This window comes from Nicotiana sylvestris, chromosome 1 (assembly GCF_000393655.2).
Source record: "Nicotiana sylvestris chromosome 1, ASM39365v2, whole genome shotgun sequence".
Classification (NCBI taxonomy): Eukaryota; Viridiplantae; Streptophyta; class Magnoliopsida; order Solanales; family Solanaceae; genus Nicotiana; species Nicotiana sylvestris.
The window spans coordinates 167,377,515-167,399,500 of NC_091057.1; the positions used below are offsets into that span (position 1 = coordinate 167,377,515).

The 21,986-nt window shown below is 37.5% G+C and overlaps 1 protein-coding gene across 1 annotated transcript; it reads right to left on the reverse strand.

Annotated features, from left to right (window-relative positions):
- Positions 1-800: 800 nt before the first annotated feature.
- LOC104247730 (UDP-glucuronate 4-epimerase 3) lies at positions 801-3,264 on the reverse strand. Its single transcript, XM_070170865.1, has one exon. The coding sequence runs from the start codon at positions 2,449-2,451 to the stop codon at positions 1,144-1,146; it is 1,308 nt and encodes a 435-aa protein (XP_070026966.1). The 5' UTR covers positions 2,452-3,264; the 3' UTR covers positions 801-1,143.
- Positions 3,265-21,986: the final 18,722 nt, after the last annotated feature.

Genomic DNA, 21,986 nt, shown 5'->3' on the forward strand with positions numbered 1-21,986 from the left:
TCTTTCGGAGGAAGAATAAAAATAAGTTCTGACCGTTTTGAAAGGACCAGATATATAATGTGTAAGAGCCATCAAACAAGGTTTAGTACAATATAAACATAAGCAAGATTGTGAAAGTTAAATTTCCTATAGCACATATCTTGACGGTTTAGTGTTTGCGTGTTACTACTGAAGATTTTCCAAAAAGCACAAGTTATTCTAGCTTGCAGACATAAAAATATAAAAGTACGTAGGAGGAGATGAAGGGCAAATTTTATCTCCTTGATCCTGTACTAGCTAGTTTTCTCGTTGAGCGCTAGGGAGTTGCATACTCAAAAAGGAAAGGAAAAACAGAAGCTGGATTTGGGGTTTCTCTTCTAGCTTCTAACAGCATGAAGATATCATTCTATAGTCTTCCGATTTCCCTACTTCATCCATTTTTACATATCTTGGAGTAACCTACCTCTTCTGAAATATACTACTTTTTAGTTTTAAATGGTGCTTCCTATTCTCTGCCCCCTTTTCCCATAAAGAAACTCTCTAACGAACAGGGAAAAGAACAATGGAAATAATCCTTCTAACGAAAAGGGAAAAGAACAATGGAAATAATCTATCTAACAAACAGGGAAAAGAACAATGGAAATAATCTTATTCTAATGAGTCTACATAAGCAGCTTCCAATAATAAACCACGAAATATAGAATCACAAAGTACATAATCCTATATTAACTGCCAAAATAAGAAATATACAACCTCAGCATTCATGTAAAAGCATGATCTCAGAAATGTCCTAACCAAATAAATCTATGGAAGAACACAAATGTGGAACTATCGTGTGCTATGTTTATTAGAATTTAACAAAAGATGATACATGTCCACTGTCCATCAATCAGCAGTGGTCTATCAGTCATGAATCCTAAATTGATAAAACTACAACAATTACATTCCAAAAGTAACAAAAGTTTGTTTCAGGTTCCATTTTGAAGCAACCAATGTGCATCCACCACAAGACTTCATCATCAGGGGATCTGATGTGCTTCATCATCAAGATATAGAAAGCAAGAAAGTAGGGCAGCAATCGGTGATGCTTTTAAAAACAATCATAAGAATCAAAATGAACAAGAATTGAATGGTAGGATCCTACCGCACAATCGAAAGAATGTATCACTGGGCACTCTTCTTTCCATTACCATAGTAATTGAGGTACCATCGAACAAATTTCTTCAATCCCGTCTGCAGATCGGTACTAGGCTTATATCCAAGCTCCCTCTGGGCCGAACTTATATTCGCATGAGTAAACTGCACATCCCCATTCCTTGGCAACTTCATCACCAATCTCTTAGCCTTCACCTTTAGCAACCTCTCCAAAATGCTGACAAGATCAGAAACCGGGACAGGGGATGTGTTCCCCAAATTAAACACCCGCAATTGAGCAGGGCCTTTCTTCTTCCCACCACTTCCAGTGCTCTTCTCCGCAGTATCCAATGCTGCCAAACAACCCTTCACTATATCATCTACGTAGGTAAAATCCCTAGCTACCGTGCCATGGTTAGCTGCCTCGAATATGGGAATCGACTTTCCCTTCAAGATATCCCTTGTGAAAAAGAAGTAAGCCATGTCTGGCCTACCCCATGGTCCGTAAACGGTGAAAAATCTCAATCCAGTTAATGAAAGCCCATATATATGATTATAGGTATGAGCAATTTCTTCACCAGCCTTTTTAGTAGCAGCATAAAGACTAGCAGGCTGATCTGTCCTATCCCTCTCTGAAAAGGGTACCTTAGTATTCAATCCATATACAGAACTAGAAGATGCCCATACAATAGCAGGTTGAGGATTGACACTTTTGCAAATTTCAAGTACATTAACAAGACCAGCAATATTACTATGAACATATGAGCCAGGATTTTCCATGGCATAACGTACACCTGCTTGTGCAGCCAAATGCATTACATGAGTAAATGGAACAATATCAAACAGTTTCTTCAAAAGGGTGGCATCATTGATGTCACCCTCAACAATGTACACACCCGTTCGTTCTAAGAGCGCTTGACGCGCTCTCTTGAGCGAGGGATCATAGTAATCATTGAAATTATCCAGACCCAAAACGCCATCTCCTCGGCGTTTAAGGGCAACAGAGACATGAGTTCCTACAAAACCAGCAGCACCAGTAACCAAGACAGAAATACCATTACGTGACCTTACTTTAGCTGAAGCCTTAATCCTTTTTTCCCAAGCTGGACCACCGTAGGAGCTGGTTCTGAGAGATCTTCTAGAGAGATCTGAAGAAACAGGGGATGAAGAAGCTGGTGATCTATAGAAGAACACAAAGATCAAACCCAAGAATACAAATGACCAAAATGTAAGCTTGGCTAAGGAAAAATGCACCCTTAGCCTATTGTAAGGAGACTTTTCCATCTTGAACTTTCCAGGGGTTGATGGGATATTGTCAATGTGCTTCATTTGGGACATTACAATGACACTTTTGCCAAATCTTGGAGATTTGAGCAATACCCACTTTGGGTATATCTTGTTTTCAAAGGAAATCACCAAATTTCCTTGGATTTTCTTGAAAAAAGCTTAGGGTTAGGGTTCGAAAGGATCTTTCCTTTAATTTTTTTTGGTTGTATTTTCCGTTGTAATGAAGGATTGGTTGTTGATAGTGGAAATGGAGATAAGAAAAAAGAAAAAGGGTGGCTATAGTGTTGGTGGTGATGAGGGTATGGAACTTTAGCGCTATATTTATGGGAATCTTCTGGTTTCTTGGAGGGACTGGTTGTTGTTGTTGGAACAAAATGGTAGTAGTAATTATTTTCTTTTTACTTTTTTAAAACTTTTGTGGAGTTTCTTTGGCTTTGGTTTAGACAGAAGTAAGATTAATGATTGATTAAGAAATGGGTGATTGGATGAGAGTGTGTGTGGTGGGAGTGTGGACTAATTGAGGAGGGAGAAGGAGAATATGGTTTGAACAATTTAAAAGGGAATAATGAGGATGGGAAGTGGACTAATAGAGAAGAGGTTGAGTTTAAGTGGGGTGGGTTAGGAGATCAAATACATAGTCAAACAAGACTGTAATTAATGAAAAGGATTAACCTCGGTATAAAAAGCTTTGAGTATAAAGTTAATGAACCCTATTTATCATTACAGTGCAAAAGCTGACAAATAACTGGTGACTATGTTGCTAAATTGGTAAGTAAAGTATATTTCTACTCCTTTTGGGAAGAGTTGGTTTTTGTCTTATTGAGGTTGAGGGGGGGTATTAGAGCTAGGAGGTGAGAGGTGGGTGGTTATTGCATTGATTGGTGGGAAAAAAGGACCTTGAAGTTAAGGCTTTATTTTTATAAAGTTATTAACTTTAAAACAGATTTTAATGAGGGGAGTTTCTTGATTTGGGGAAAAGCTCATTAAGGTTTTGGTGTTTCTGGAACTGTGAGTAAATTCGGGTGGTTTGTTGGTAATGCAGTGGATGAAAGTTTGTAGTTAATTATGAGAGGTTCTTGAATTTTACCAAATTTGGATGGTGAGATAATATTTTGAATCTCCCCACTCTTTTTATTTAATTTTCTACTACTCCCCGTCTCAAAATATTTGTCATGATTTCTAAAAATAGTTATCTCAAATTACTTGTCATTTTAGAAATTCAAAATAGAATAAATTGTATTTTTTCCATTTATCCTTAATAGTAATTGTTCTTGAAAATGTAGATAGCACATAAATAGAGTAAATATTTAATGAAGAGAGTCAAAGTCCCTCCTCACTAATGTTTCTTAAGGGACGTGTAAAAAAACATGACAGATAATTTGAGACGGAGGACGTAGTCTACTAGATAATATTGATGGAAAATGCACATACATGGCCTCTTTCCATCTTAAAAGTATGCAATTTATATTTAACTAGTGCAATTATTAGAAATTAAGGAACATCTCAATTCAAAAAGCTTTAATAAAATGGAAGTCTTAAATATGTAATTTAAGAGCTCTTACTTTTTTCTCAAAATGAGAGTACAACAATGGCTTTCTTTTTTGTCTTAGTTATATTCCTAACATTTGATGTTGTGCTAATTTGGTTTCTTAGCAAAGAGAAGTAGATTTTCTAGAAGAATCAAATAGCTAAGTAGTCATCTTCAGTTTATTTTTATTTTTTTTACTTAATTTACCTAATGAAAGCTATATTTTTCTCAACAAGAAAGCGTACAACGGCATCTATGTGTAGCTAAAAAAGTAATTCTCGTGCTGAAAGGAATTATGGCTTTAGTGAGAAAAGTTAATGCGTGACTATATTAATAGAATACTACTTGTGTTTTCTAGAACAATTGTTTTTCCATTGTTAGAATGCATATATATAAAAAAAAAGTTCACAATTTTGGCTTAACTATTTTAGATGTTAGGCAAAGTAGTAGCATGTTTTTCACCATTCACGACTTTCTTGTCTCCCCCCTCCCCAAACTTAACCCACCCTCCCCCTTTTTTTTTTTTTTTTTTGTTGTAGACTGATTTTCAGAAAATCATATGTGATGACCCAAAGGGTCATCACTTGTTTTAAAAGTAAATTCTGCTTTTTGAGGCTTTAAAAACCTCTTTCGGCATCATCTCGATTTGCATGCGCAGTCCGGTCGCGTAGCCGGAAAGCTACTATATGAAAATCTGTGAAAAATAATGAATTTTGACTATAAAATGGATTTAAGTTGACTTCGGTTAACATTTTGGGTAAACGAACCCGTGATTTGACGGTCCCAGAGGGTCCGTAGGAAAATGGGCGTATGCCCAGAATCGAATACTGAGGTCCCAAGCCCGAGAAATGAATTTTTAAAGAAAAATTATTTTCTGGAATTATTTATGAGTTTAGAAATGAAATATGTTTAAAACTTGATGGTATCGGACCCGTATTTTGATTCCGGCGTTCGGTATAGGTCTTATATGTGATTTAAGATAAGTGTGTGAATTTTGGTGAGAAACAGACTTGAAATGACGTGAATCAGATCGTTTTTGAGAAAAATGGAAAATTTGATGTTCTTAAGTAATTTCATGATTTTGATGCTAAATTCATAGTTTTTGATGTTATTTTAGTGATTTGAATGCACGAGCAATTCCGTATGATGTTTTTAATTTGGTGTGCATGTTTGGTTTGGAGCCCCGAGAGTTCGGATGAGTTTTGGATAGGCCACGGGGTGAATTTTGGACTTGAGGAATTGCAGAATTCAGCTGTTGCATGGCAGGCCTGCAGGCTTCGCATTTGCGAAGCCTATATCGCAAATGCGAACAATAGCCCAGGCCAGCTTACCTCGCAAATGCGAGGGATTGATCGCAAATGCGATCCCCAAATTTTAGCCAGACGTCGCAAACGCGACACATTGTTCGCAATTCCCACTTTGCAAATGCGAAAACTGCTTCGCAAATGCGAACTTAGCAGAAGTCTGGATTCGCAATTGCGACATCTGCAACATGCAATTTTATAACTTAGCCGAAAATCCTTCATTTTTCACACTCTTTCAAAACCAAAACACTTTGGGCGATTTTTCAAAGACAACTCTTCTTTCAAATCGATTGAAAGTCAATTTTAACTCGTTTCCTTCAATCATTAACATCTCTTCACATGATTTCAACTCAAAATGAATGATTTTCATGGTGAAATTGAGTGTTTTGGATAGAACCTAGGTTTTTCAAAAATTGGGGATTTGGACCTCGATTTGAGGTCCGATTTCAAAACAAATTATATATTTGGGTTCGTGGGGGAATGGGTAATCGGGTTTTGGTTCGAACCTTGGGTTTTGACCAAGCGGGCCCGGGGTCAATTTTTGACTTTTTGGGAAAAACTTTAGAAAACCTATTTTCATGCATTAGAATTGATTCATTTAGCATTTATTGATGTAATTAAGTAACTTGTGGTTAGATACGAGCGGGTTGGTGGTAGAATCAAGAGGTAAAACGATAGTTGAGGCTTGAATTGTGTCCATGGCATCGAGGTAAGTGTTTGGTCTAACCTTAGCTTGAGGGATTAGGAGTTGCGTCCTATTTGCTATGTGTTATTTGTTGAGTACGACATATAGACATGGTGACGAGTATCTATACGTTGGTGTCAAACATGCCCGTGAGTCTTATACTATGATTAATGTGACTCTGTTTGTATTGTTCATGCCTTTTGTGAGGATTTCTATTGTTGAGTGAGGCTCGTAGAAGTAATATTGGAATTTAAATATTGAAGAGCGTTGGCTCAAGTTGTAAAATGAATTGCAAAAATATAATTGACAATTAAACCCTATAGAGCATTGGCTCAAGTTGTGAAGTGAGTTGTGAAGTAAATGTGAAAAGGAAAATAGAAGAGGATTTTTGATATTGTTCTCTCGCCGGGATTCGATTGTTGTACTGTTGTTCCCTTACCGGAATTTTATTGTGATTTCATTTATTTCCTTTCCCTTATTTCTTGTGATTATTATTTTGGTAAGAGAGTGTTAAAGCACGAAGGGTGATGTCATGCACTTGTCCTTGATTTTCCTGAATTTTGCTGATAATTGAGTTATGCTTTCCTTTACGTTTATTTATTGATTTTGTGTTGTTACTTGATTCTATTATGCTGCTATTGATTCCCTTGCCGGGATTTTGTTGTTCCCATATTGTTCCCTTGTCGGAGCTCCATTGTGATTGGTGTTGAATTGTATATTGGGATCTGGTTATACGCCAAAACAATATTATATTTGGATCGGATTGCACGCCGCAACAATATTATATTTGGATCGGGTTGCACGCCGCAACAATATTATATTTGGATCGGGTTGCACGCCGCAACATTAATATAACTGGATCGGGTTGCACGCTGCAACATTAATATAATTGGATCGGGTTACACGCCGCAACAGTTTTAAATAATATGGATCGGGTTGCACGCTGCAACAGTGTTTTTATGATTTGGATCGGGTTGTGCGCCGCAACAGTAGATAATAAAAGTGTTTGTTGGTTAGTTACGATTTCCTTATTCTTTTGCTGTGAATTCTAAATTGTCTTTATGTTTTTCTCTTGAATTACTTTTGATAAATGATATTCCCCCGCAACATGTACCCCCTCCCATCTTTTCTTGTTTATTCCATTTTTATTTTCCGCTGTATATTGCATAACTGCACAGGTTTATTTGGTAGTCTGGTCCTAGCCTCGTCACTACTTCGCCGAGGTTAGGCTAGGCACTTACCAGCACATGGGGTCGGTTGTGTTGATACTACACTCTGCACTCTTTTGTGCAGATCCTAGTGTTGTAGACTTCGGACCGCAGTGAGATTGCTGTTTCTTGTTCATCAGGCAACCCGAGGTAGTCCTGCAGGCGTCCACAGGCCTTGACGTCTCCTTCTATATACTATTCCTGTTTCTTTCATGTATTTCCATAGACAGTGTTGTATTTATTTCTTTCAGACCTTTATTTGTAGTACTTCTAGATAGTTTGTGAAGTTGTGACACCAGTCTTGGGTAGATTTGTTATGGATTGGCATTAGCAGTATTATTAAATCTTTACAATGTAGTCTTCCGCTTATTCAATTCAGTTGTTATCTAATTGCTGGCTCTAAACTGTTGTCGGATTAAAAATGGAAATACGGTAAATAGTTCAGTTGGTTGGCTTGCCTGGCTTTCACTAGTAGGCGCTATCACGACTCCCGAGGGTGGGAAATCCAGGTCGTGACAAGTTGATATCAGAACCCTAGGTTACATGGGTCTCACAGTTCACAGACAAGCTTAGTAAAGTCTAAGGAATCGGTACAGACACGTCTATATTTATCCCTAGAGGCTACAAAGTTAGGAAAAACTTCACATCTATTCTTTCATGTCGTGCGATTTTGTTCTCTCAATGCTAAATTGAAACCTCTACTCTTGTCCTTTCGCGAATGGCGAGGTCACGTACTGCTTCTTCAGCCGAACAGCAACACAAACCGGTGTTAGATCAGCTACATCTTCGGAGGCTTTGCGGAGGTTGGATAGGTTTTACCAAGCTCTTCGCTACCACTTTCAGCGGTACTTTTTTTGAGGATCCCCAGGATTATCTAGACAGTTATCATGGGGTTCTTAGGAACATGAGGATAGTAGAAACCAATGGGGTTGACTTTGCTGCTTTTCGCTTGTCTGGATCCCCCAAGACTTGTTGGAGGGATTATTATTTGGCTAGACCAGTTAGGTCATCAGCTTTGACTTGGGATCAGTTTCTCAGCTATTTCTGGAGAAGTTTCGTCCTGTCACTCAGAGAGAGATCTACCTGAGGCAGTTTGAGCATCTCCAGTAGAGTTCTATGACTGTTACTTAGTACGAGACCAGGTTTAATGATTTGACCCGTCATGCTCTTCTTATACTTCCACTGATAGATAGAGAGTGAGGAGGTTCATTAAGGGACTCGTTCATCCCGCTCAGTCAGCTAGAGGTGGAGGTAGAGGTATTAGAGGTGGAGGCAGAGGTGCTAGAGGTGGAGGTAGAGGTATTAGAGGTGGAGGTACAAGTATTGTTCTGGTTTGTAGTAGAGATGCTTTGGTTTTATTTGATCCAGGATCTACATACTCTTATGTGTCATCTTATTTTGCGCCGTATCTAGTCATGCCTAGTGATTTTTTGAGTGCTCCTATTTATGTGTCTACACCGGTGGATGATTCTATTGTGGTGGATTGTATCCATCGTTCGTGTATAGTTGTGATTGGGGGTCTTGAGGCTTGTGCAGATTTGTTACTATTGGATATGGTTGATTTTGACATCATGTTGAGGACGGACTGGTTATCACCTTACCACGCTATCTTGGACTGTCACGCCAAGACTATGACCTTAGCCTTGTCGGGTTTACCTCGTTTAGAGTAGAAATGGACTCCTGGTCATTCTACCCGTAGTGTTATCTAGTATATGAAGGCTCGGCATATGGTCGAGAAGGGGTATTTGGTCTTTGTTCGTGATTCCAGTGCTGAGATTCCTTCTATTGATTTTGTGCCCGTTGTTCGTGAGTTTCCTAGGGTATTCCTTTCAGACCTGTCGGGTATGCCACCCGACAGGGATATTGACTTTTGCACTGATTTAGCTCCGGGCACTCAGCCCATTTCTATACCGCCGTATCGTATGGCCCCGTCTGAGTTGAAAGAGTTGAAGGAGCAGTTGCAAGACTTGCTTAAAAGGGGTTTCATTAGACCTAGTGTTTCGCCTTGGGATGTGCCAGTGTTATTTTTTAAGAAGAAGGGCGGATCGATGAGAATGTGTATTGATTATCGGTAGTTGAACAAGGTTACAATTAGGAATAAGTATCCGTTGCCGAGAATTGATGATTTGTTTGATCAGCTTCAGGGTGTCAAGGTATTTTCGAAGATTGACTTGAGATCTGGCTACTATCAGTTGAGCATTAGGGCATCCAATGTCCCTAAGACAGCTTTCCGCACTCGGTACGAGCATTATGAATTCTTGGTGATGTCATTCGGGTTGACAAATACCACAACAGCTTTTATGGATTTGATGAATTGAGTGTTCAGGCCTTACTTGGATTCGTTCGTGATAGTCCTCATTGATGATATTTTGATCTAATCCTATATTCGGGAGGAGCACGAGCAGCATCTTAGAGTGGTTCTTCAGACTCTGAGAGATAGTCAGTTTTATGCTAAGTTTTCGAAGTGTGAGTTCTGGCTGAGTTTAGTTGCATTACTAGGTCATATTGTATCAACAGAGGGTATTCAGGTTGATCAGAAGAAGATTGAGGCAGTCAAGAACTGGCCTAGATCAGCATCAGCTACAGAGATCTGGAGTTTTCTGGGATTGGCAGGCTACTATCGTCAGTTTGTGGAGAGGTTTTCATTTATCGCAGCCTCGATGACCAGGTTTACCCAGAAGGGTGCCCAGTTCAGGTGGTCGGACGAGTGTGAGGTGAACTTTCAGAAGCTCAAGACAGCTTTGACTACGACACCAATGTTGGTTTTGCCCATAGGTTTAGGGCCTTATACAGTTTATTGTGATGCATCTCGTATTGGACTTGGTGCGGTGTTGATGCGGGATGGCAAGGTCATTGCCTATGCTTCGCGGCAGTTGAAAATTTATGAGAAGAACTATCCGGTTCATGATTTAGAGTTGGAAACCATTGTTCACGCGTTGAAGATTTGGAGGCATTATCTGTATGGCGTGGCGTGTGAGGTGTTCACGGATCACAAGAGCTTGCAGTACTTGTTCAAGAAGAATGAGCTAAATTTGAGGCAGAGAAGGTGGTTGGAGCTATTGAAAGACTATGATATCACCATCTTATATCATCCGGGAAAGGCCAATGTGGTGCCCGATACTTTGAGTATGAAGTCAGCCAGTATGGGCAGGCTTGCTTATATTCCGGTCAGTGAGAGGTTGCTTGCCTTGGATGTTCAGGCTTTGGCCAATCAGTTCGTGAGGTTATATATTTCCGAGCCCAGCCGTGTGTTAGCTTACATGGTCGCTCGTTCTTCCTTATTGGAGCGTATCCGTGATCGACAGTATGATGATCTCCATTTATGTGTCCTTAGAGACATAGTGCAACACGGAGGTGCCAAGCATGTTACCTTAGGTGATGATGGAGTTTTGAGATTGCAGGGTCGAGTTCGTGTGCCTAATGTGGATGGACTCTGAGAATTGATTTTATAGGAAGCCCATAGTTCCCGGTACACTATTCATCCGGGCGCTGTTAAGATATATCAGGATTTGGGACAACATTATTGGTGGCGGAGAATGAAGAAGGACATTGTTGCATATGTGGCTCGGTGTTTGAACTGTCAGCAAGTTAAGTACGAGCATCAGAGGCCTAGTGGTTTGTTCCAGAAAATTGAGATTCCTAAGTGGAAGTGGGAGCGTATCACTATGGACTTCATTGTTGGACTCCCACGGACTCAGAGGAAGTTCAATGCAGTGTGGGTTATTGTTGATAGACTGACCAAGTCAGCACATTTCATTCCTGTGGTAGTCTCCTATTCTTCCGTGAGGTTAGCTGAGATCTATATCCGAGAGATTGTTCGTCTACATGGTGTGCCCGTGTCTATTATTGCGGACCGAGGTACGCAGTTTACCTCACATTTATGGAGAGTAGTTCAACGAGAGTTGGGCACATAGGTTGAGCTGAGCACAACGTTTCATCCTCAGATGGATGGGCAGTCCGAGCGGACTATTCAGATTTTGGAGGATATGCTCCGAGCTTGTGTCATTGACTTTGGAGGCTCGTGGGATCAGTTTTTGCCTTTAGTAGAGTTTGCCTACAACAACAGATACCAGTCGAGTATCCAGATGGCTCCTTATGAGGCTTTGTATGGCAGGCGGTATCGATCGCCGGTTCAGGATGCCTTAGACAAGGTCAGGATTATTCAGGATAGGCTTCGTACAACTCAGTCCAGGCAAGAATTATGTCGACCGCAAGGTTCGTGATTTGTCTTTCATGGTCGGTGAGCGGGTATTGCTTCGGGTGTCGCCTATGAAGGGCGTGATGAGATTTGGAAAGAAAAGCAAGCTTAGCCCTAGGTTCATTGGCCCGTTTGAGATCCTTGAGCGAGTGGGAGAGGTGGCTTACAAACTTACGTTGCCACCGAGATTATCGGCCGTGCATCCAGTATTTCATGTATCCATGCTTCGAAAGTATCACGACGATCCATCCCACATGTTAGATTTTAGCACTGTCCAGTTGGACAAGGACTTTATGAAGAAGAGCCAATAGCTATTCTAGACTGGTAAGTTCGTCAGTTGATATCGAAGAGCTTTCCTTCTATTCGTGTTCAGTGGAGAGGTCAGCCCGCTAAGGCATCAACTTTGGAGTCCGAGTCCGATATGCGGAGCCGTTATCCCCATCTTTTCCCCGACTCAGGTACTTCCTTCTTCTGTCCGTTCGAGGGCGAACGGTTGTTTTAGAGGTGAAAAATGTGATGACAAAAGTCATCACTTGTTTTAAAAAGTAAATTCTGCATTCTGAGGCTTTAAAAACCTCTTTCGACATCATCTCGATTTGCGTGCGCAGTCCAGACGCGTAGCCGGAAAGCTATTATGTAAAAATCTGTGAAAAATGATGAATTTTGACTTTAAAATGGATTTAAGTTGACTTTGGTTAATATTTTGGGTAAACGGATCCAGACCCATGATTTGACGGTCCCGGAGGGTCCATAGGAAAATATGGGACTTGGGCATATGCCCAGAATCGAATTCTGAGGTCCCAAACTCGAGAAATGAATTTTGAAAGAAAAATTATTTTTTTGAATTATTTATGAGTTTGGAAATGAAATGTGTTTAAAACTTGATGGTATCGGGCCCGTATTTTGGTTTCGGCGCCTGATATAGGTCTTATATGTGATTTAAGATAAGTCTATGAATTTTGGTAAGAAACGGACTTGAAATGACATGAATCAGATCGTTTTTGAGAAAATTAGAAAATTTGATGTTCTTAAGTAATTTCATGATTTTGATGCTAAATTCATAGTTGTTGATGTTTAGTGATTTGAATGCACGAGCGAGTCCATATGATGTTTTTAGGTTGGTGTGCATATTTGGTTTGGAGCCCCGAGAGCTCGGGTGAGTTTTGGATAGGCCGCGGGGTGGATTTTGGACTTCAGGAATTGCAGATTTCAGTTGTTGCATGGTAGGCATGCAGGCTTCGCATTTGCGAAGCCTGGCTCGCAAATGTGAGTTCACAATTGCGAAGGCTATGTCGCAAATGCGAACAATAGCCCAGACCAGCTTACCTCGCAAATGCGAGGGATTGATCGCAAATGCGATCCCCCGGTTTTAGCCAGACGTCGCAAATACGACACATTGTTCGCAATTCCCATTTCGCAAATGCGAAAACTGCTTCGCAAATGCGAACTTAGCAGAAGTCTGGGTTCGCAATTGCGACATCTGAAACCTGCAATTTTATAACTTAGCCGAGAATCCTTCATTTTTCACACTCTTTCAAAACCAAAACACTCTTGGGCAATTCTTCAAAGACAACTCTTCTTTCAAATTGATTGTAAGTCAATTTTAACTCGTTTCCTTCAATCATTAACGTCTTTTCACATGATTTCAACTCAAAATCAATGATTTTCATGGGAGAAATCAAGTGTTTTGGGTAGATTCTAAGTTTTTCAGAAATTGGGGATTTGGACCTCGATTTGGGGTCCGATTTCAAAATAAATTATATATTTAGGTTCGTGGGAGAACGGGTAATCGGGTTTTGGTTCGAACCTCGGGTTTTGACCAAGCAGTCCCGGGGATGATTTTTGACTTTTTGGGAAAAACTTTAGAAAACCTATTTTCATGCATTAGAATTGATTCATTAAACATTTATTGATGTAATTAAGTAACTTGTGGCTAGATACGAGCGAGTTGGTGGTGGAATCAAGAGGTAAAACAATAGTTGAGGCTTGAATTGTGTGTGTGACATCGAGGTAAGTGTTTGGTCTAACCTTAGCTTGAGGGATTAGGAGTTGCGTCCTATTTGCTATGTGTTGTTTGTTGAGTACGACGTATAGGCATAGTGACGAGTATCTATACGTTGGTGTCAAGCATGCCCGTGAGTCTTATACTATGATTAATGTGACTCCATTTGTATTGTTCATGCCTTTTGTGAGGATTTCTATTGTTGAGCAAGGCCTGTGGAAGTAATATTGGAATTTGAATATTGAAGAGTGTTGGCTCAAGTTGTAAAATGAATTTTGGAAGTATAATTGGCAATTGAACCCTATAGAACATTGACTCAAGTTGTGAAGTAAATGTGAAAAGGAAAAGAGAAGAGGATTTTTGATATTGTTCCCTCACCGGAATTTGATTGTTGTACTGTTGTTCCCTTACCGGGATTTTATTGTGATTTCATTTATTTCCTTGCCCTTATTTCTTATGATTATTATTTTGGTAAGAGAGTATTAAAGCACGAAGGGTGATGCCGTGCACTTGTCCTTGATTTTTCTGAATCTTGCTGATAATTGAGTTATGTTGTCCTTTACGTTTATTTACTGATTTTCTATTGTTACTTGATTCTATTATGTTGTTATTGATTCGTTTGCCGGGATTTTTTTGTTCCCTTATTGTTTCCTTGTCGGGTCTCCATTGTGATTGGTGTTGAATTGTATATTGGGATCGGGTTGCACGCCACAATAATATTATATTTGGATCGGGCTGTACGCCGCAACAATATTATATTTGTATCGGGCTGCACGCCGCAACAATATTACATTTGGATCGGGTTGCATGTCGCAATAATATTATATTTGGATCGGGCTGCACGCCGCAACAATATTACATTTGGATCGGGTTGCATGTCGCAATAATATTATATTTGGATCGGGTTGCACGCCGCAACAGTGATAAATAATATGGATCGGGTTGCACACTGCAATAGTATTTTTATTATTTGGATCGGGTTGTGCACCGCAGCAGTAGATAATAAAAGTATTTATTGGTTGGTTACGATGTCTTTATTCTTTTGGTGTGGATTCTAAATTATCTTTATGTTTTTCTCTTGAATTACTTTTGATAAATGATATTCCCCCGCAACATGTACCCCCTCCCATCTTTACTTGTTTATTCCTGTTTTATTCTCCGCTGCGTATTGTATAACTGCAAAGGTTTATTTGGTAGTCTGGTCCTAGCCTCGTCACTACTTCGCCGAGGTTAGGCTATGCACTTACCAGCACATAGGGTCGGTTATGCTGATACTACATTCTACACTCTTTTGTACAGATCCCAGTACTGTAGACTTCGGATCGCAGTGAGATTGTTGTTTCTTGTTTATCAGGCGACCCGAGGTAGTCCTGCAGGCATCCGCAGGCCTTGGCGTCTCCTTCTATCTACTATTCCTGTTTCTTTCATGTATTTCCAGAGATAGTGTTGTATTTATTTCTTTCAGACCTTTATTTGTAGTACTCCTAGACAGTCTGTGAAGTTGTGACACCAGTCTTGGGTAGATTTGTTATGGATTGACATTAGCAGTATTATTAAATCTTTACAATGCAGTCTTCCGCTTATTCAATTCAGTTGTTATCTAATTGTTGGCTCTAAACTGTTATCGGATTAAAAATGAAAATGGTAAATAGTTTAGTTGGCTGGCTTGCCTAGCTTTCACTAGTAGGCGCTATCACGACTCCCGAGAGTAGGAAATCCGGGTCGTGACACTATCTTGTTTCGTGTATTTTTTTTCTTTTCTTTTCGCATGCGTTGCTTTTAGCCCGCATTCTGACTTAGAAACGTTCAGTCATAATCCACCGCACGGTAACTTTGTGCCACTGGCTTTTCAACCAATTGAGATGACCAATTGTGTGAATCATCGATTTCGAGCATTTAGATTATGCAATGAAGTATACACACTTCTTTATCGCTTTTTTTTTTTTTACTGCTCTAGTAAATGAGACATATGCCCCTTAGATATTATTTCAACAATCAATTATCGGAAAAAAATAACTTTTCATTTTTTCTCTAAATATAAAAAAGTTATTCGTTCACTATCCGATTTAATGAAACATGGAAAAAAGAATATATCAAATGATGCTTCCCACTAGTGCATTTTTCGGGACCCATTGATAAGGACAAATAAAGGTTTCTTGTCAAATATTAATGTGATTAGGCAGGACATGATACTACTTCAGCTCACTGAGGATACGATCCTTTATAGGAGGGTGTGGAGGTCGATAATTAAGGTAGAAGATTAGTAAGTAGTTTATAGTTGTTCACCGATAGTCTTAGTAGCATGCATGTCCCTTTTTATTTTTAAATTTTTATTATGTTATGTAGTTTTGTTCGCCTCAGGTATTGTATTCCATGTTGCTATTATTTGGTAGTACTACTTATCCTTTATCTCTCCCTTTTTCTTTTCTCTTCCATCTTTCTTCCTTCTTTGCTTTCCTCTTCTTCTTCTTGCCCTTCCCGAGCCGAGAGTCTATTGGAAACAACCTCTCTAACTGCATTAGATAGGGGTAAGGTCTGCGTACAGACTACCCTCTCCAGACCCCACTTGTTGGGATTAAACTGAATTTGTTGTTGTTGTTGTTGTTGTTCCACTTTAATTTTGTTCTCCAAATTTGCAAGGAAAAATAAAATAAAATAAAAAGATTAGAGGCAATAGCCCTCCAATTTTGCACGAGCACAATCCCAAAAAAAGAAAAAAGAAAAAAAAAAGAAAAAAAATCCTCTCAACAACAATTTTATAAAGTTATTTAGAGGGAGAGGTAAGCCACTAAATAGGGAAGGGAAGGGAAGTCTTTTCATGGGATTGGAACAACTAGTTTAAATAATGAATATTAGAACATCACAAGCTCAAAATTTGAAAATTGTTTACATCCAATAGAAAAAAAGTTAGCTTTATAAAACTAAAACTGATCAACTCCTCATTTTTCCTATAGATGTTGTTTCTTTTCTTTCTTTCTCTTAATTTTTGGCGAGATAGATAAAAATAGACCAAGAATTTAAGTCAATAATTGGTCTAGCTCTCTCTAATGTACAGGGATCGAATCACATCGAATCTATTACATATATGCAATCTTATAATACATTTTGCTATAAATTATTTTCACTGCTCAAACTTATAACCTCTGGTTCCTACAACAATTCTAAGACCCTTTCATCAAGTTAAAGGTGATAAGTATCCATACTTTGCATCTTCCCTAGAGTGGAGGAGGTTTAAAAAAATAGAGGATGAGGTGTTGAGTTTAATGCAAATGCCCCAAAAGGAGACAGAGTCATGTGAAAGTTCACATTAGTTTGCTGGTAATAAGGCAACCTTGAAAGCAAGGCAGGAAACATAACATGGCTTTCCCTTATATTCAGTGGCTTATGTTCTAAAGTTTGTTAGGCCAGCTATCATGTGAATTTTTATGTTCATTATTATTAGCCTCACTAAATTAAAATTACCAAGACCTAACTCTACTCTTCCTTCATCTTAAAGCTTTTTTTGCCTAAAAAGTAAGAACAGTGACGTTGACCGAAGAAAACACACAAGACTATACATTGCCTCTTTGACTTTCTTAAGAAAATCCACCAGACTAGTAATAGTGAAACAATCATCATATAATGCATATATTTCCTATAGTACGCCTGAACCCAGGAGTTGAAGGTCGGAGATATACTTTTGGATTCAACCAAATCTACTTTTTATGTGCGATGTCACTTTTAATATATCACTATTTTCTAAAGATATATACATGTATACATTGAACTTTTGCTGAACTTCATGGGTGCCGATAGAGGCAGACCCAGGATTTGAGTACGATGGGGCACCACTGTATGTTAATTACTAGCGATAAAATTCGGTGTTGCAACTCTTTGAAAACTTAATGATTAGGATAACTTATCATCCAAGTATTAATAAAAAAGATTATATATATATATATATATATATATATATATATATATATATATATATAGAGAGAGAGAGAGAGAGAGAGAGAGAGAGAGAGATTTCTTCGCAAAATTGGTATTATGGGAAGGGAAGGTGTTTGATTAAGCATGTTTCATACTTTAAAATTCTAGTTTTTAATTAGAAAAAGGGGTCAGTGATCAAAAAGGCGTTCAAACTTAAAATTATCAAAAACTTACTAAAGAAATCAAGATTAAGAATACGGTAATACTAAAAGAATTGAAGAAGAGTCGCAAACTCTTAGTTGCTATTGCCGAATCAGATTGTTGAAGAAGGTTTTTCACACAAGGATTTGTATTTTTGTATTTGTGTTGTTGCTGAGTTAGATTGTTGAAGAAGGTTTTTTGCACAAAAAATTATATTTTTCTATTTGTGGACTGACAAGTTACAATTTGAGCCTTTCAAACGTAAGGGAGGAATTTGAAAAAAATAAAATTAATTAAGTTGACTATTATGCATTAATATTAAACTATAAATGAATTCAAAAAAAGAAGATAAAAGTAAAAAATAAAGCAATTTGCTATTAAATATAAATTACATTATATTGAAAGAACTAAAATATTAATTAAGTTGACTATTATATATTAGTATAATTGAATTCAAAATGAAAGATAAAAGTAAAAATTAAAGTAATTTGCTATTAAATATAAGGCGTAACGACTTTCTGACCACTTAAACTTGTAGGGCTTTTGAAAGTTGATATATGAAATTTGGATTTTCCCATTTGAATACCTCTACTTGAGAAAATGTCTACTAATAAACACTTGTCATGGTGTGTGTTGTTCAATCGCTGCTGACATGAATTTAATTTAATATTTTATATAGCCACATCTTCCATTCATTCACATTTGTAGCCACGTGTATGTTCAAGGTCCCACTTCTTTTTATTTTTTTATTTTTTTGTCAAATTAATTGTTTCTCCATATAACCCTTGTACCCCAAGAACTGCTTCCTCCTTCCCTGTTGCAGATCTTCTAAAGAGATAGTACGTGTGTGTAATTCATCGCGCAAGCGAAAGCCATAAAATCACCTCCCGAGCTTCCACCATTATACACGTACTTGCCTTTGTGAAAAATTGCAGTTGCTTTTTAACAAATCAAAAAGATGTATTACCCTGTTGCTTTTCAATGAGCAAAATATTCAACAAATCAAAAAGATGTTGAAAAGCAACTAACACTGTTGCTTTTCAATTTCTTATTACCCATTCTTACTCCAAAAATTTGTCCCGATCTCTTCCATCTTCCTTGATTCGATGAATTTATTTTTTAATAATGGATGCTGACTTTTCTCTAATATGGAGTTTTTGAGTGTGATTGATGGTTAAAAATTAAAGAATAATCAGATATGTAGGTTGAATATGAAGCTTTTGCGTTTGATTTATCAAAATTTTGGTTATGGCTTTACTTAAGAATAAAAGGTAAAAGACGGGAAAGGAAGAAGATAAATGGAGGGGGTGGGGCGAAGATAAATGGAGGGATGGCTTTCTCACTCGATGATTTTTTCTATTTTTTTAAATTAATTATTTTTAAAAAAATTATTTATCATATTCACGCACTTAATACCTATGATTAACACGCAATTGACCACATCAGCTATAATATTGCCACATAAGTATAGTCAACGGTCAAACATGTTTATTAATAGATATTTTCTCAAGTAAAGGTGTTCAAATGTGAAAATCCAAAGTTCATGTATCGGCTTTCAAAAGCCCTACAAGTTTAAGTGGTCAGGAAGTCATTTCGCCTAAATATAAATTACATTGTACTCAAAGAATGAAAATAGAAAGGAGGAGAAAAGGCTGAAAAGTAGTAAAAAAGAGTCGAAGGTGGGGTTTGAACCTGCGTCACTAGCAAATGAAGGAATTACAACATCCAAAAGGTACCACTTCTCTCGTTGCCCCCTTTGTTCCTGGGGGCACACTTAAAATATTTAACGGGTCTATATACGTATGTACAGATATATAATATGTATATACAAGGTTTTTGCCGAGGCCAACGGGGTCCCGTGACCCCTCAACCCACAATGTAGGTCCGCCTCTGGGTGCCGATGATCCTCTCGGTGTAGCGTAAGGCTGCCTCTGTGCACTTCAGTCTCCTTCACTTTTATAATAATGGATCGAGGATCCAACGGAGAAAATGTAACACAATAAAAGAGTTCGCTTCTGTCGCATACGATTCTCAAATCAACTAGAACTATAATATGCGGTCCATTTCATTCTTTTCCCTACTCGAGAGAGAAAATCAAAGAAAGGTAACTTGTGTCTTATCATAACAAATATCCCTTTTTATATGTACATGAAGTCAGATTTCGTGATCTTATGTCCCTCCCACTGTTCACCATCTTTTCTTCTTCTCATGACACTAGAATTATCATGAGAGAATATCATATATGCGATAATTTTTTAATCCGAATTGCAGAAAATTACAACAACAACGATGACGATAACGATCCAATAAAATCTCATAAGTGGAGTCTGGGAAGGGTAGTGTGTACGCAGATCTTACCTCTACTCCGAGGGGATAGAGAGGTTGTTTCCATAGACCCTCGGCTCAAGAAGACGAAAAAAGACAATATATCAAACCATCAACAAAAACGATAGAAATAATAACAACATCACAAGAACCAGTAAATAGATGAAAAGCAAAAACGAATTACAGAAAATTAATTAATATTAATGACTTCCTACGTATAACTCTAAACGTGATTCAAACTCCAAATTCATGAATTTCAAGGTAAGTCGCTTATCATTTAATTCAATCACCATGGTCATAAATTCTTCTAATTACATGGATTAATTAATCAAAAGTAGTTATTATACCACCATTGACATTCGGATATACATCCTCGTGAAGTTTAAAAAATAACTCAGTCATACTGCCGAACTATGAGTTTAATGTATCTTTTTGAGAAAATACTGACCTAATTGGGCACCTTTATTTGAGATAGTGGAATCTTTTTATAGTAAATACTTGTGATGCAGAGATACATGGGCGGTGCGACCACCTGGTACAACGGATGTGGCTCCTCTTCTCTTAACCAGAGGTTACGAGTTCGAGCTTTGGGTATGAAAAAATCCTTGGTAGGAAGCGCATCCCCCGAATGAGGCCCTATGCGGCGCGAATCCGGATATATTTGAGTTCCAATGCACATACCGAATACCGAATGGGAAACCAAAAAAAATATGGGCGGTGCGAAGAAGAAAAAACAAACAAAGAGGGAGGTGACTAGTTAAATAATTTTTCAAAGTTTATTATTTATTTTTTAAAGTGTACTGAGAATAATAAGTAGGAAAGCATGGAACATGATGCCAGATTATAAAGAAACAATAGTTGGGACATGGTTGCCTTACTTCTTTGGCAACTTGTTCACATGGACTTGGCGGTTCTTTCTGCTTATACTTATTTTATTTATTTTTGTTCCCAATTATTTAATAGCTTATTACAAGTACAACTCTTAATCTTGGAGTTCTTGAGATTTAGATTTGCCATTGGTGGTTCTAATTTCGTGCCTTACCCCTCTTATTTAGGATATGATTCTAATCAAACGTAAATATATGTTTTGTTTAATTAGACTATTTTACTGAAAAAGTATTTGATTCTACGCTATGATTCTTCTTCGTTTATAATTTTTTTTTATTCATCAACACATTATGATGTTCTATCTACCCTTAAGCAAACTGCATTTAGCTGCTGCGATTTAAAAAAGAGAATATAATTAGAGAAAAAAATTGAGAACACTCTATGAATTGTCAATTCAAATAGGTATCATGTGCTACCTTATTATTATCCTCGTCAACAGATTTGGATCTCACCTCGACTCATGTAACAAACTTTGAGTCTTCCGAAAAATCTTGAGTTTCATGCTACTATATATTATTTTGAAATATTTCAATATTTCTAACCACAATTCTATTTTTATACAACTTTTAAGAATTGAAATTTATCTACTTATATTATCATGTATAACTGTGTGGTAATATTTTCTCTCTTTTCAAGCATTACTTTAACATCTTCTTTTATCATTACAAATATATTATATAAGTCAAATTAATATCTTAAACTCTATGTGTAGTCAAACAATATCATATAAAATTAAACACAAGAAGTATTAGATAATAGATATAACTAATTAAACAAGTAGTTGTCAAAATTTGGAAGAGATCCTAGATTGTCTCAACCCATATTAACATCTAAATGGAAAATAACGAAAAGTCAAAATTTAGTGTCTTCGTTAGTTAAGATCCTAAATTTCCTTCTGCCAGAGAAACGAAGGCGGGCTTTCTAATTTCTATTGGACTTGTGTTATCTAGAAAAAATCAAGAAATCCATTAGAATATTATGTCAATTTTTCATTTTCTTGATATGCATCAGAATTTAAGCTTCTAAATTCTAATTAATACTCCGAGGAAACATTAACTAAAGCAATTCAAGTGTAATACAAGTTAATAACATATACTTTGATTAAAAGCTTCTCTACATCTCTGGTTTATCTCTCTTATATTTGTTCAACTTTATTTTACAATATGTTACCATCTCTAAAATTCATTTTTCATCAATAGTCTTCTAGTTATACTAATTTTGTTTATATTATACTAATTTTGTTAGCAGCAGAGCATCTTAGGAACACCACAGAAAGTTTAGTGCATATAATGAAGTAGCATCACTAGGCTGGCTATATAGTCTGTACTCTGTAGC